The sequence below is a fragment of the Colobus angolensis genome, unplaced genomic scaffold, assembly GCF_000951035.1.
Source record: "Colobus angolensis palliatus isolate OR3802 unplaced genomic scaffold, Cang.pa_1.0 Scaffold552, whole genome shotgun sequence".
Classification (NCBI taxonomy): Eukaryota; Metazoa; Chordata; class Mammalia; order Primates; family Cercopithecidae; genus Colobus; species Colobus angolensis.
In genome coordinates, this window is record NW_012119066.1 from 212,208 (window position 1) to 224,668 (window position 12,461).

The 12,461-nt window shown below is 51.2% G+C and overlaps 1 protein-coding gene across 1 annotated transcript in view; it reads right to left on the reverse strand.

Moving 5' to 3' along the window:
- Positions 1–12,461, reverse strand: part of SH3RF3 (SH3 domain containing ring finger 3) — a gene marked incomplete at its 5' end in the record, with an annotated part of 373,789 nt that overhangs the window by 8,318 nt on the left and 353,010 nt on the right. Inside the window, one exon of the mRNA XM_011961476.1 lies at positions 6,971–7,302. Coding sequence (XP_011816866.1) covers positions 6,971–7,302 — 332 coding nt within the window. The remainder of the gene's footprint in view (positions 1–6,970; positions 7,303–12,461) is intronic.

Genomic DNA, 12,461 nt, shown 5'->3' on the forward strand with positions numbered 1-12,461 from the left:
TTTCACTGTGTTAGCCAGGATGGTCTTGATCTCCTGACCTTGTGATCTGCCCGTCTCGGCCTCCCAAAGTGCTGGGATTACAGACTTGAGCCACCGCACTGGCCGAACATTTCTTTCTTACAAGAGGATTGTAAAACGCACCAATCAGCACTCAGTAGCTAGGAGAGTAAAATGCACCAATCAGCACTCTGTAGCTAGCAAGGGGATTGTAAAATGCACCAATCAGTGCTCTGTAGCTAGCAAGAGGATTATAAAATGCACCAATCAGCACTCTGTAGCTAGCAAGGGGATTGTAAAATGCACCAATCAGTGCTCTGTAAAACGCACCAATCAGCAGGATCCTAAAAGTAGCCAATCACAAGGATGACAGAAAAAAGGGCATTCTGATAGGACAAAAATGGAACATGGGAGGGGACAAATAAGGGAATAAAAGCTGGCCATTCCAGGGCAACCCTCTGGGTCCCCTTCCATGCTATGGGAGGTTTGTCCTTTCGCTCTTCACCACGAAGGTCCGTAGCTCCATTCTTGAAGTCAGGGAGACCACGAACCCACCAGCAACCAACTCTGGACACAATAGTATGTATTATTATTGTTGCGTTGTTTAGTGTGCACTCATACTTGTTCTGGTGTTAAATCTAGGTGATTTACAAGTATTATACCCAGACATGTATTATTATCCCCACTTTATGTATGTGGAAACTAGGACTATAAAAATGAAGAAAGCGGGCCAGGTGCAGTGGCTCATGCTTGTAATTCCAGCACTCTGGGAGGCCGAGGTGGGCGGATCACTTGTGGCCATGAGTTTGAGACCAGCCTGGCTAACATGGCAAAACCCTGTCTCTACTAAAAACACAAAAATCAGCCAGGCGTGTTGGTGGATGCCTGTAATCCCAGATACCTGGGAAGCTGAAGCACAAGAATTGCTTCAGTCTGGGAGGTGGAGGTTGCAGTGGGCCGAGAATGCACCACTGCACTCCAGCCTCGGTGACACAGTGAGACTTTGTCTCAAAAAAAAAAAAAAAAAAAGAAAAGAAAGAAATGAAAGAATGAAAGATGGATGAAATGGCTGCTAGGTGGCCGGCGTGTTCGTCTACTCAAAGCCTCTCTACAATACTTGATACTGCCAAGGTTCAGAAGAGCCAGCAGGCAGGCATCCAGTGGCAGGAGGGGCTGGTCCCAGAACTCAGCTTGCCTGGTCCTGCACCAGAACAGCCTAGGGTTGGTGTAGCCCTGCTGGGGAACCGGGGCATTAGACAGTTCTAACCTGATGCCATGTGCATTTGCTGCCTGCATTTCCCATGACCACACCCGTATTATGAGTTCCACAAGCAACTTCTGGAAGTTCAGCTCCCTCTGCACATAGTCTGCAGGACAAGAATATACCAGACACGTAAAGATGAGGTCCCCTTGGAAGGAATGGGGCATGGTCCTCTGATTTACTTACACCCCAGGCTTGTGGGTTTGGCTCATAAGTCTACTTCTGAGACTGGCCTGCTGCCTGCCAGCTGCTGGGGCAGGGCTGCTGAGCCTGCAGGCCTGGCTGACTCGGCCCCAGAGAACTGCCCACAGTACACTCCCCTAGTCCTTTCTCAGAGGAGCTCCCTTTGCAGCATCTTCTACCTGAATGTCCTTCCTCTGAGATTGGAGAGGGGAGCAGCGCCCGCTCTCTTTCCAGAGTCTCAAGAGAGAAATGGTTGAGATCTGAAGGAGTCTAGGCATAGGAGAGGCCCAAGAAATGCAGGCAGCAACACCGCTCGTTCCTCCTTGGCATTTCAAGGTGGAAACCTTGACTCTGACAGCCCATACTGCCCTGCTGCCTGCATTCCCACTTTCATGACCATAGGTGGGCCTTGCACACCTCAGGCCCTCCAGGAGTGCTTGGCAGCCGAGTGTTCTGGCCCCATTGCAGGGACTCTCACTTCTGCACAGGGCACAGCCCAGCTGCTCCTCCTCCAAAGTAAGCCTGGAAGTAAGTTTTACTCACAAGTCTGCAGGGCCCAAGTCCAAGTGCTCTCTGGTGCTGTCCCAGCCTGAGGAGTCAGCATTTTCCCAGTCATGCCCTCAGCTCCGACCTGCCAGGGCTCCCCAGGATACCAGGCAGTCTGTGGCTACCATGTTGAGGGGAGGGGGCATTTCTGGGGCTCATGAGCAGGTTGGTTTCAGGCTCTATTTTGGAAACACTTCTCTTTAACGAGTGCTACAGAGAGCTTTGGTGCAAGGAGGCCACCAAGAGTCTCTGGGTACAATGACCCTTGATTAGATGGAACACTCGGAGAACTGGAGTGAGTCTCTGAATTTTCTAATTCATCAGAGATGCCCATGGCTTTATAGAACAGAGTCTTTCAAGACCTTTTATGGAGGAGTCTGGAAGTCATGTCTTTGAAGATAAAGTTGAGGGGTCTGGGGAAGAAGAATCCTAGGGGAGACATGAGAACAGCTTTGAAATATCCCAAAGTCTGTCATTCTCACGGGCGGGCAGACCAACTCCGTGACTCCAGACAAGGGCTGGGACCCATTCGGAAAACACAGGCAGCAGGTGTTGGTCCCATGAAGGGAGGTTCTGATGCAGAGGAGACTCCTTAGGAGGAGATGGGAAGTGGACGAAGTGGAGGAGGAGAAGGTGAGAAGGATAGAGAAGGTGGGTGTGTGTTGTGTGTCTGAATGTGTGTTTGTGTGTTTGCTTGATGTGCAATTTGTGTATAGTACGTGTATCTGTGTGTTATGTGTATTTGCCTGGTGTGGTGTGTGCAGTGCATGTTTGTGTGGTGTGCAGTGTGTGTCTGCACAATTTACATGGTGTGTGTATGTGGTGTGTATGTCTGTATGGTGTGTGATGTGTTTGTACAGTGTGTATGTGTATGGTGTATGTTTGCAGCATGTGTGGTGTGTGTGTGTGTTTGCAGTGTGTGCGGGGTGAGTGCAGTGTGTGTGGTGTGTGTATGGTGTATGTGGGGTGTGTGTTTACAGTGTGTGTGGTGTGTGTGTGTGTTTGCAGTGTGTGGGGGGTGAGGGCAGTGTGTGGTGTGTGTGTATTGTGTGTTTACAGTGTGTGTGGTGTGCGTTTATAGTGTGTGTGGTGTGTGTATTGTGTGTGGGGTGTGTGTGTAGTGTGTGGTGTGTGTATGGTGTATGTGGGGTGTGTGTTTACAGTGTGTGGTGTGTGTATGGTGTGTGGGGTGTGTGTTTACAGTGTGTGTGGTGGGTGTGTGTTTGCAGGGTGTGCAGGGTGAGGGCAGTGTGTGTCGTGTGTGTATTGTGTGTGGGGTGTGTGTTTACAGTGTGTGTGGTGTATGTGTATTGTGTGTGGGGTGTGTGTGTAGTGTGTGTATGGTGTATGTGGGGTGTGTGTTTACTGCAGGGTGTGCAGGGTGAGGGCAGTGTGTGTCGTGTGTGTATTGTGTGTGGGGTGTGTGTTTACAGTGTGTGTGGTGTGTGTGTATTGTGTGTGCACTGTGTGGTGTGTGTATGGTGTATGTGGGGTGTGTGTTTACAGTGTGTTTGGTGTGTGTATTTGTGTGGGGTGTGTGCAGTGTGTGGTGTGTGTATGTGGGATGTGTGTTTACAGTGTGTGGTGTGTGTGTATTGTGTGTTTACAGTGTGTGTGGTGTGTGTATTGTGTGTTTACAGTGTGTGTGGTGTGTGTATTGTGTGTGGGGTGTGTGTAGTGTGTGGTGTGTGTATAGTGTGTGTGGGGTGTGTGTAGTGTGTGGTGTGTGCATTGTGTATGGGGTGTGTGTTTACAGTGTGTATGGTGTGTGAAGGGTGTGGGTTTGCAATGGTGTGTGTGTGAGATGTGTGTTTGTATGGTGTATGTGGGGTATGTGTCTTTGTATGTATAGTGTATGTGGAGTGTGTGCACGTGTGTGGTGTGTTTGCATGATGTATGTGGAGTGTGTATGGTGTGTGTAGCATGTGTGTTTGCAGTGTGTGTGGTGTGTGTCCATTTGTATGATGTATGCGGGGTGTGTTTGTATGGTGTATGTGTGTTTGCATGGTGTGTGTGTTTGTAAGGTGTATGTGGGGTGTGTGTTTCCAGTGTGTGTGGTGTGTGTATGATGTATGTGTGGTGTGTGTGTTTGTATGATGTATCTGTGGTGTGTGTGTATGGTGTATGTGTGGTATGTGTGTTTGTATGATGTATCTGTGGTGTGTATGTGTGTGTTTGTATGGTGTATGTGTGGTGTGTGTTTGTATGATGTATGTGGTATGTGTGTGTCTGTATGGTGTATGTGTGGTGTGTGTTTGTATGATGTATGTGGTATGTGTGTGTCTGTATGGTGTATGTGTGGTGTGTGTTTGTATGATGTATGTGGTGTGTGTGTGTGTATGGTGTATGTGTGGTGTGTGTGTTTATATGATGTATCTGTGGTGTGTGTGTATGATGTATGTGGTGTGTGTATGGTGTATGTGTGGTGTGTGTGTTTGTATGATGTATCTGTGGTGTGTATGTGTGTGTATGCTGTATGTGTGGTGTGTGTGTATGATGTATGTAGGGTATGTGTGTGTTTGTATGGTGTATGTGTGGTGTGTGTTTGCATGATGTATGTGGTGTGTGTGTGTCTGTATGGTGTATGTGTGGTGTGTGTGTTTATATGACGTATCTGTGGTGTGTGTGTATGATGTATGTGGTGTGTGTATGGTGTATGTGTGGTGTGTGTGTTTATATGATGTATCTGTGGTGTGTGTGTTTGTATGGTGTATGTGTGGTGTGTGTGTTTATATGACGTATCTGTGGTGTGTGTGTATGATGTATGTGGTGTGTGTATGGTGTATGTGTGGTGTGTGTGTTTATATGATGTATCTGTGGTGTGTGTGTTTGTATGGTGTATGTGTGGTGTGTGTTTGTATGATGTATGTGGGGTGTGTGTGTTTGTATGGTGTATGTACGGTGTGTGTATGTTTGTATAGTGTGGTGTGCAGTGTGAACCCAGTCCCTCAAGGGCCTGGGGCTCCATGGAGGGGAAGGCAGTTCTCCCTGTGAGTGTGGCTGTTGGGGTTGGGATTGGCATGGCAGTGCTGATGGATCTGCAGGACCCAACACTGGTGCTGAGCCCTGGCAAGGCTGTGACATGTCCCACACTGTCCACAAGCTGATGATAGGCCCTGTGACTGCACAGGACTGGGGGTGCTGCTGACTGCACACCCTATAGTCAGGTAGCTCAGGGCCTGGGCTCTGAGGTCAGAAAGCCCTCAGCTGAATCTCTGGCTTGGCCACTACCCAGCTATGTGATCTTGGGCCAGTTACCTAGCCTGTCACAAAACCTTGGTTTCCTCATCAGTAAAACGAGGATAACTGATTTCGTAGGGTTCTTGGGAGTGTTCACTGAGACCACACACATGTAGCGCTTGGGGAAACACTGCAGGCAGTGCCCGGCTGTCCTGGGCACGCATAGCCGGAATCCATGCCCACTGCGGAGTGTTCTGAACGTCGCCCCTGTGCAGAACACCCAGCTCTTGTGAAGCTAACAGCAGGTGTACATGTGAATTCCGTTCTAACTGGTTAGCAGAAGTCAGTAGCTGTGGGTCCTGCAGAGAGCCCCGTCCGCTCTGGAGCCGGAGCCCCATAGGCTTGGTGCTGGGCATCATCTCTGTCAGGGCTGGCAAACTGTGCCTGCGGCCAATATGTGTAGTCTTAGAGCTATGAATGAATGTTGTCACATTTTTAAATGGCTGAAAAAGAAATCAGAAGACTAGTTCATGCCCTACGGAAATCACATGAAACTTAAATTTCAGTGTCCACAAGTGGGGGTTTACTGGGACACCGGCCCATTCATCTACATAAGGTGCGTGGCCATTCTCCCACCGCGAAGGCAGAGGGAGTGGTCACCACAGACACAGCAGGACTGCAACATCTGCAGTATTTACCATCTGGCTCTTGAAGAAGAACTGGAGAAGCTAGGAAACGATACAGAAGAACTTGTCAGGCTAGAAAACTAGACTCTGAGCTAGACAGGCCCTGTCCATTCCCCGTGTGGCACTGGGAATGGTGTCTGGGAGGGCAGCAGGTGTTTGGGGCAGAGGCTGCCTTCTCAGGTTGCAGGCACCCAAATAGCCAAGGGAGGAAAGGTTCTGGCGGAAACACCAGGACTGTCTTTTTGGGAGGTTGTTTGTGTTTTATTATTTCAGCGATGTTACAATGCGTAGGCACTCACTCAGTAAGGATCACATCTTCCTGCCATCCTCACCTGACAGCCATTGTATCTCTCCGTGATGCCTTCAGCTTTTATCTGAGAGCCCTTTTAGGATGGATAACTCACACAGGGGGATCCAAGCCAGGTACGCCTCTAGCCCCAGGTGAAACCCAAGAACCTGCAGCCCCACGGCCCACAGCCTTAGTGGGCCATGTTGCCTCAACCAGACTCAGTTTCCAGATCAGTAAAAGCCTAGGCGGAACCATGTGAAGTTGCTAGTAAGCATAGAAATGAATGAATATGGGCAATTTCAAAGGGTTCAATCTGACGGACTATGTACCCCCAAAGCCATCATAATTCAAGGGTATCTATAGACTTGAAGCCGTCTTGAGTAATATCACAATTCTAAGATGCCCAGTGGGTTGAGGCTCGCGAGGGAAGAGCTGCTCCCTGAGCGGGACACATAGGCCCACAGGGGACTCAGCCCAGGGGCCCGCTCCAGGGTCCCCCAGGGTTGAGGGGGCACAGACCACTCACTGCCTAACTCCTGCTATTTACACTCAGAACCACTCGGTCCTGACACATTTCCTGATGGCTCCTTTGCAATCCCAAACTCAGGAACCAGATGGATGCAGAACATGAAATAACACTGCAGTTCCCAGACTCGTTTCATTCAGCGCTCACCACCGAAGCTCAGGACCACGTGGATCTGGGTATTGAGGGATATCTGGTAAACCTAATCCCAGCAAGGCCACAGTGTCCCTGCTCCCCGAAGGTGGCTCCAGACCTCAGAGGCCAAACCACAGCATGCCACAGAGCAGGCAAGCCCCTCCACTTACCTCTCTCTGGGCAACGGCTTGGGCTCGGGGCGGATGGCAGCCATGGACAGAGGTGCTTGCCGGGAAGGAGATGCGAAGTTCAGATCCAACGAGCCCGCCTTCCTGTGCAGAGGCTCCATCCCCATGGCACCCTGCATCTCGCTCTCTATGGGGCAGGACCCTGCCCTGCCGTGGTTAGACAGTGGGGACACTTCGGGGCCCACTGCCCCTTGGAGCAGGGCGTCCATGGCCACCTGGGGGTCGTGGGTTGGAGACACAGATGGCGGGGAGCGTGACTTCTTCTTGGTGGATGCTCCAGCTAGAAGCTTCAGGAGCCCACTCTTCTTCTCTTTCTGGGGAGACACACAAGATGGAAACCAAACAGGTGAATGTTTCCCAATGCCCTTGCTGTCAGAGAGAGGGAAATGCATCTTCCTATGTGGAACTTTATTTTTTAATTTCTTATTTTTTCTGAGACAAAAGACTTTACCATTCACAGCAACAGCAGTAGCCAGAGTACCAGCATTTTCTTCCACCAGTTCCCTGAACTCCAGTTCCCACATGGTGAACCAGTGAGGGCCAGGTGACGCTTGCAGGCACACCGGGCTCTGGTAAAGCACAGGACCCAGAGCCTCGGGAGACCAAATCCTCTCTACTGGACTGTGAGGACGCTGGACCTCTGCTCTGGAGTCAGGCAGTAAGCATGCCTGCCCTTTGCTTTGAAGACTGACATTATTTCTATTTTCCAAGGCTGGTGTCTACACAGACATCTTGAAAAGACAGGCCAGCAGATGGCATCTCGGCTGTAAGATGGGTAGAAGGGTGAGAGACCCGTGGAGAATGGTTCCATTGGGCAACTTCAAAGATAACCTTGTAAAGTGGCTCAGAGGAGGAAAACAAAGCTAAGCCCAAAAGCTCATCCAGGCTGGGCACAGGGGCTCATGCCTGTAATCTCAGCACTTTGGGAGGCCAAGGCGGGCAGATCACTTGAGGTCAGGAGTTCGAGACCAGCCTGGCCAACATGGTGAAACCCCGTTTCTACTAAAAATACAAAAATTAGCTGAGCTTGGTGGCACTTGCCTGTAATCCTAGCTACTCAGGAGCCTGAGGTGGGAGAACCACTTGAACCCAGGAGGTGGAGGTTGCAGTGAGCTGAGATGGTGCCACTGTACTCCAGGCTGGGTGACAAAGCGAGACTCTGTGCCCCCCAACACCCACCCCCAAAAAACTCGTCCAATGCTGGTTTTCCTTTCTCTTCCAAAATCTAGCAGAAATGTCCAAAATAGGTCCCAAGGCCCCTGGGGCAGGCTGGCGATGCCATTCTCAGAGGAGGAAGCTGCTGACGGGCCATTCCCAACAACACAGCCCTCTCTGTCACGAGACCCTGGCCAAGCCTGGCAACGTCATTGTCTGTGTAGAGGAACCAGCAGTCAACGTCACCTGCTTTTTCCTCCCCCAACCCTTCTAAGTGGACTTTGTAGGACAGGTGACACTGTTCCTGATGGGACCTCCGGTGAGGCCCAAGTCACGCTGGGGTCTGGGTGTCTAAGAGCACAACTGCTCCCGCCCCAGCCAAGTCCCCCCGGGTCACATGCCTGGACTATTGTTGCAGCGGTGCCAGAGTCTGGGGGCTGTGGCTATAGGATACTGCTTAGTGCCTGGTGAAGGGTCTCCACCGGGTAAGGTGTCTAAAGGGACCGTCCCTATCATCCTTGGTGACCAGCATCTGTTCCACTGTATTCATTAATCCCGTTGCATTTAGAGCCTGTGCCCCCAGGCCACTGCTGCTTATGCAACAGGGAGGGAAGGAGATATAACGAGGGTGTGCCCTGGGCAAGCGTGGATGGATCTCCTCTCACAGGTTTCAGAGTGAAAACCCAGCCCCGGACTCCACTGCCTGAGTCTCGGCCTTCGCTCCCCGCTTTTCTCAATGTGTTTCCTCCAAGGCTGGATTCATTTTGGAGGTCAGCTGTTTCTGCTTTCAGGCTCTATCCTGACAGTCCATAGGGAGTTCTGGGAGATTTCGGGAGGAAGAGGCAGCCCAGCTCCGAGCCATGCAGCACGGGGAGCCAGACACCTAACTCTGCTACTGGGCTTGCAGCCCCCTGGCCTATCTCCCCCTGCCTCACTTTCCCTCCAATAACTTCCTGAAGGTCTTGTGCATCGTGCCAGGCCCTGGAGGTTGGGGGCAATAGGAAACGGCCTGGAGCAATCAGTTAGACATGGACTTCGTTGCAGCCCTTCACGTGCTGGCAGCTCAAAGGGTGGTGTTTCCCTAGTCTAGTTCTCAGAGAACCCTTGTTGGCCACACAACTTGAGAGAGAGTGTTCCCAGGAACACACATTGGAAACTGCTTGGGTAGAACTAGAAAGGAAAAGAAGAAAGAGTGAGGGGTTGGGGGCAGAACCCTGGGATCTGAGTGGGGTGCCTGGGGGCAGGGAGTGAGGAGGCTTGTTCAGGCCACGATGCAGGCAGGGCATACGGCCTGGGGATGGCAGACCCAGCAGCTGGGCCCATCAGCCCCTCCGCAGGCCAGGAAGGAAAGAACTGCAGTGCCTGGGGTGGGAACTGGCTTCCCAGGGGGCCTGCACCCACAGCAAGAGTTCTTGATGGGAGGGTGACCTTGCCCCCCGGGGACAGGTGGCAATGTCTGAAGACATCTGGGCTGTCACAACTCAGGGGTGCCACTGGCATCTGGTGGGCAGACCCCAGGGATGTTGGTAAACATTCTCCAATGTGAGGGAAACCCCCATGGCAGGATTATCCAGCCTCAAATGTCATCAGTGCTAAGGCTGGGATCCCTAGGTCACAAGGACAGCAGTCCAGGATGCAGGGACAGAAGCCAGGCCTGCCCCATGTGTCCCGTTGGAGCCCACTCTACAGGCTCTGGGGCTGCTGGCTGCTCCTTCCCTCCTGGCAGGCAGGAGACCTGGGTGGCCTTGCGTTGCCCAAAGGAAAAGGAATTAGCCTTTCTCTGCCCACCTCTGTTTCCTCTTCCCCGTGAAGGGGCCTAGTGGCGGTTCATCCCCTCCGAGGCTCCCCTCTAGAATCAAAGCTTTGGAAGTACAGGGGTCGTGTTCGTTTTGTTCACTGCAGTATCCCCACCAGCGCCTAGCACAGTGCTGAGAACACAACAGGCATTCAACACTTGTTTGCTGAATGAACTGAGTCCAGCTGAGGGCTCACGGGCCCCTCAGGGAGAGCCCTTCTGGCCACTGAGTAGAGAGGGACTCGGTGGACAGATCCTTGCTCCCAGGGCACTGTGGGCCCTGTGTGCCTCGACGTGGGGTATGGTGGAGCTGGAGAGGCTGAGGCCCTGCTGCCTCACCACCCAGCCACTGAGAGTATCTGCAGTCAGGCCCAGCCTTAGCTGTCTGCTTTGGAAAGGGTGGGGTGCGTAAATGTGATGGATAATTTTCCTGTCTCAATTCTCCAGGATTAAACAAACTGAACACTTAATTAACTTGGAAAAACGCTGATGTCATGGCTAGAAAACCCTCTCCAAAACGTCCGCCTTCCAGGACAGAATTCTGCTAATGCCTTAAGCATCAGCTATTACCAATCACTGTGGAATTCCCCAGCACTAACAATCGTCATGCTCACGGAATCCATGGAATATGGAGGTAGACGATCCAGGCACTTCCCTGGTGGTCGTCTCGTGTGCGGCAGGAAAGAATAGCCAATGGACAGTTTGCACGTGGTGGGGGGAGGCTCATAGATTGATTTTGGGGACGACACTGTGGGAGAAGAAGAAGTTTTAGAGGACACAATTTAGGACTGATCTGGGCTGAAAGATTATGTTAAGGAAAGATGGATTTGCTGGGTTTCTCCTGGGACTGGGAGTAAGTGAGCAATGTTCACGAGCCCAGTGGGATGGGGATTTGGCATTCCTGTTACGTTTTCCTGACTGCTTTCTTCTGCAGACGTTCCCTATAGCACTCTGCTGTTTCCATCTGTGGCCTGTACTCCTCTCTGCTGGGGGGATCACTTTCCATTCCAATGACCCTTCTGGATGGTCAGGCTCTAATCAGTTCAGCCTCTCAGGGAGAAAACCAAACAGACTGATCTGTTAGGAACAAAATGCCTCGTTTGCTCTGAAACGTCCTGGCCTGGGTGGGAGACAGATCTGCTGAGAAACGTGCACTGGTCTTTCCTCCATGGAAGTGATGGGCTGCTGTCGCCCTGCTGGGATGAACCTCTTCTGGAAGGCTCTCCCCACCACCCAGTGCCCTCAGCCTGCCCAGCTTCCCCCTCCCCTTCCTCTATCACATCCTGTGCCAACCACACTGCTGGGTGCAGACTCTGCGGGTGTGGCGAAGGCCCGGCTCCGCGTCCCCTCCACCTGCGTTTTGTTTCTGCGCCTTTGGAAGGGTACCAGCTGCCTCGCTGAGCTGCGGAGATGACAGATATAGGAGCGCTTTTAAAGGATTAATGCATCTCATCAATATCTGGTGATTAGGTTGCTGTTTTTATAATGTGTTTACTCATCTCTGAATATTAAATAGTTTACGAAATACCTAGGACCTAGTTAGTTCCCAATATATTTTTGTCAAATAAATAAAATGAGATTCCTATCCAAGGCCTCCACATGCCTCGCCTTGGGAGAGCACCCGAACCACTGGGGGTCTCTCAGCTCTCTAACTCTGTATACAAAGATTGTCAGGGAGTTCCACAAAATGCAACATGTGGGCCCCACCCCCAAAGATTCTGCTTCTCTGGGTCTGAAATGAGGACCAAAAAAGGATTCTGATACAGAACACAGGAAGTGATCAATTAGAAGCCAGTGGTCGTCGTGCAACTCGGTAAGTGATTTCCAGATGACAAAGAGTAATGTCAAGACACAGAGAAGGGGCCAGCTCCTTGGGAAAGAGATGAAAGTAGGTTACTGAGGGTTACTGACACCTACTCAGTGCCCCAGCCAGGTACGCACATGGGTTGGAAGCAGGGCCCCACGGTGCTGGACTTCCAGCTGGAGCGCACACACTGATTCTGTGGACCTGAACTGTCTGGCTGGCTCCAGGTGAGCTCCCCCTTCCCAGACACAAGGTGAGAAGCCAGGAGCTGGTAGGTGTGTAGGAGATCAAGGGCCAGCGAGGGCCAGGGACTGGAGGCCTGCGATGAGGCTGTGCTGCAGCCCTGGCTCTCAAGATCTAGGTGTGAAAGCATCCCTGTGCCCAGGCACAGAACACTGTCATGTTAGAGAAGGGAGGGCTTATGAGCTATATCCAGAAAAAGCCATATGTGTGTGTGTGCTTACACACTCACACACACACAGCCTGAAATCCAGTTGTACTCCACTTTAAAGAATCATCTAGAAATCTGATATTTAAAAAGGAGAATTCTGAAGGCATTTATTCATACTACACTCTATACAGGAAAACGATAAAACATTATACAAATGGTAAAGTAATAGATTTTTTTGTTATGATTAAGATGGGGGCTCCTCTCGGGGCCTTAACTGTTTAACAGAACATTAGTATAAAAACTTGGCAAAAGCAGTTGAAAGCTTAAA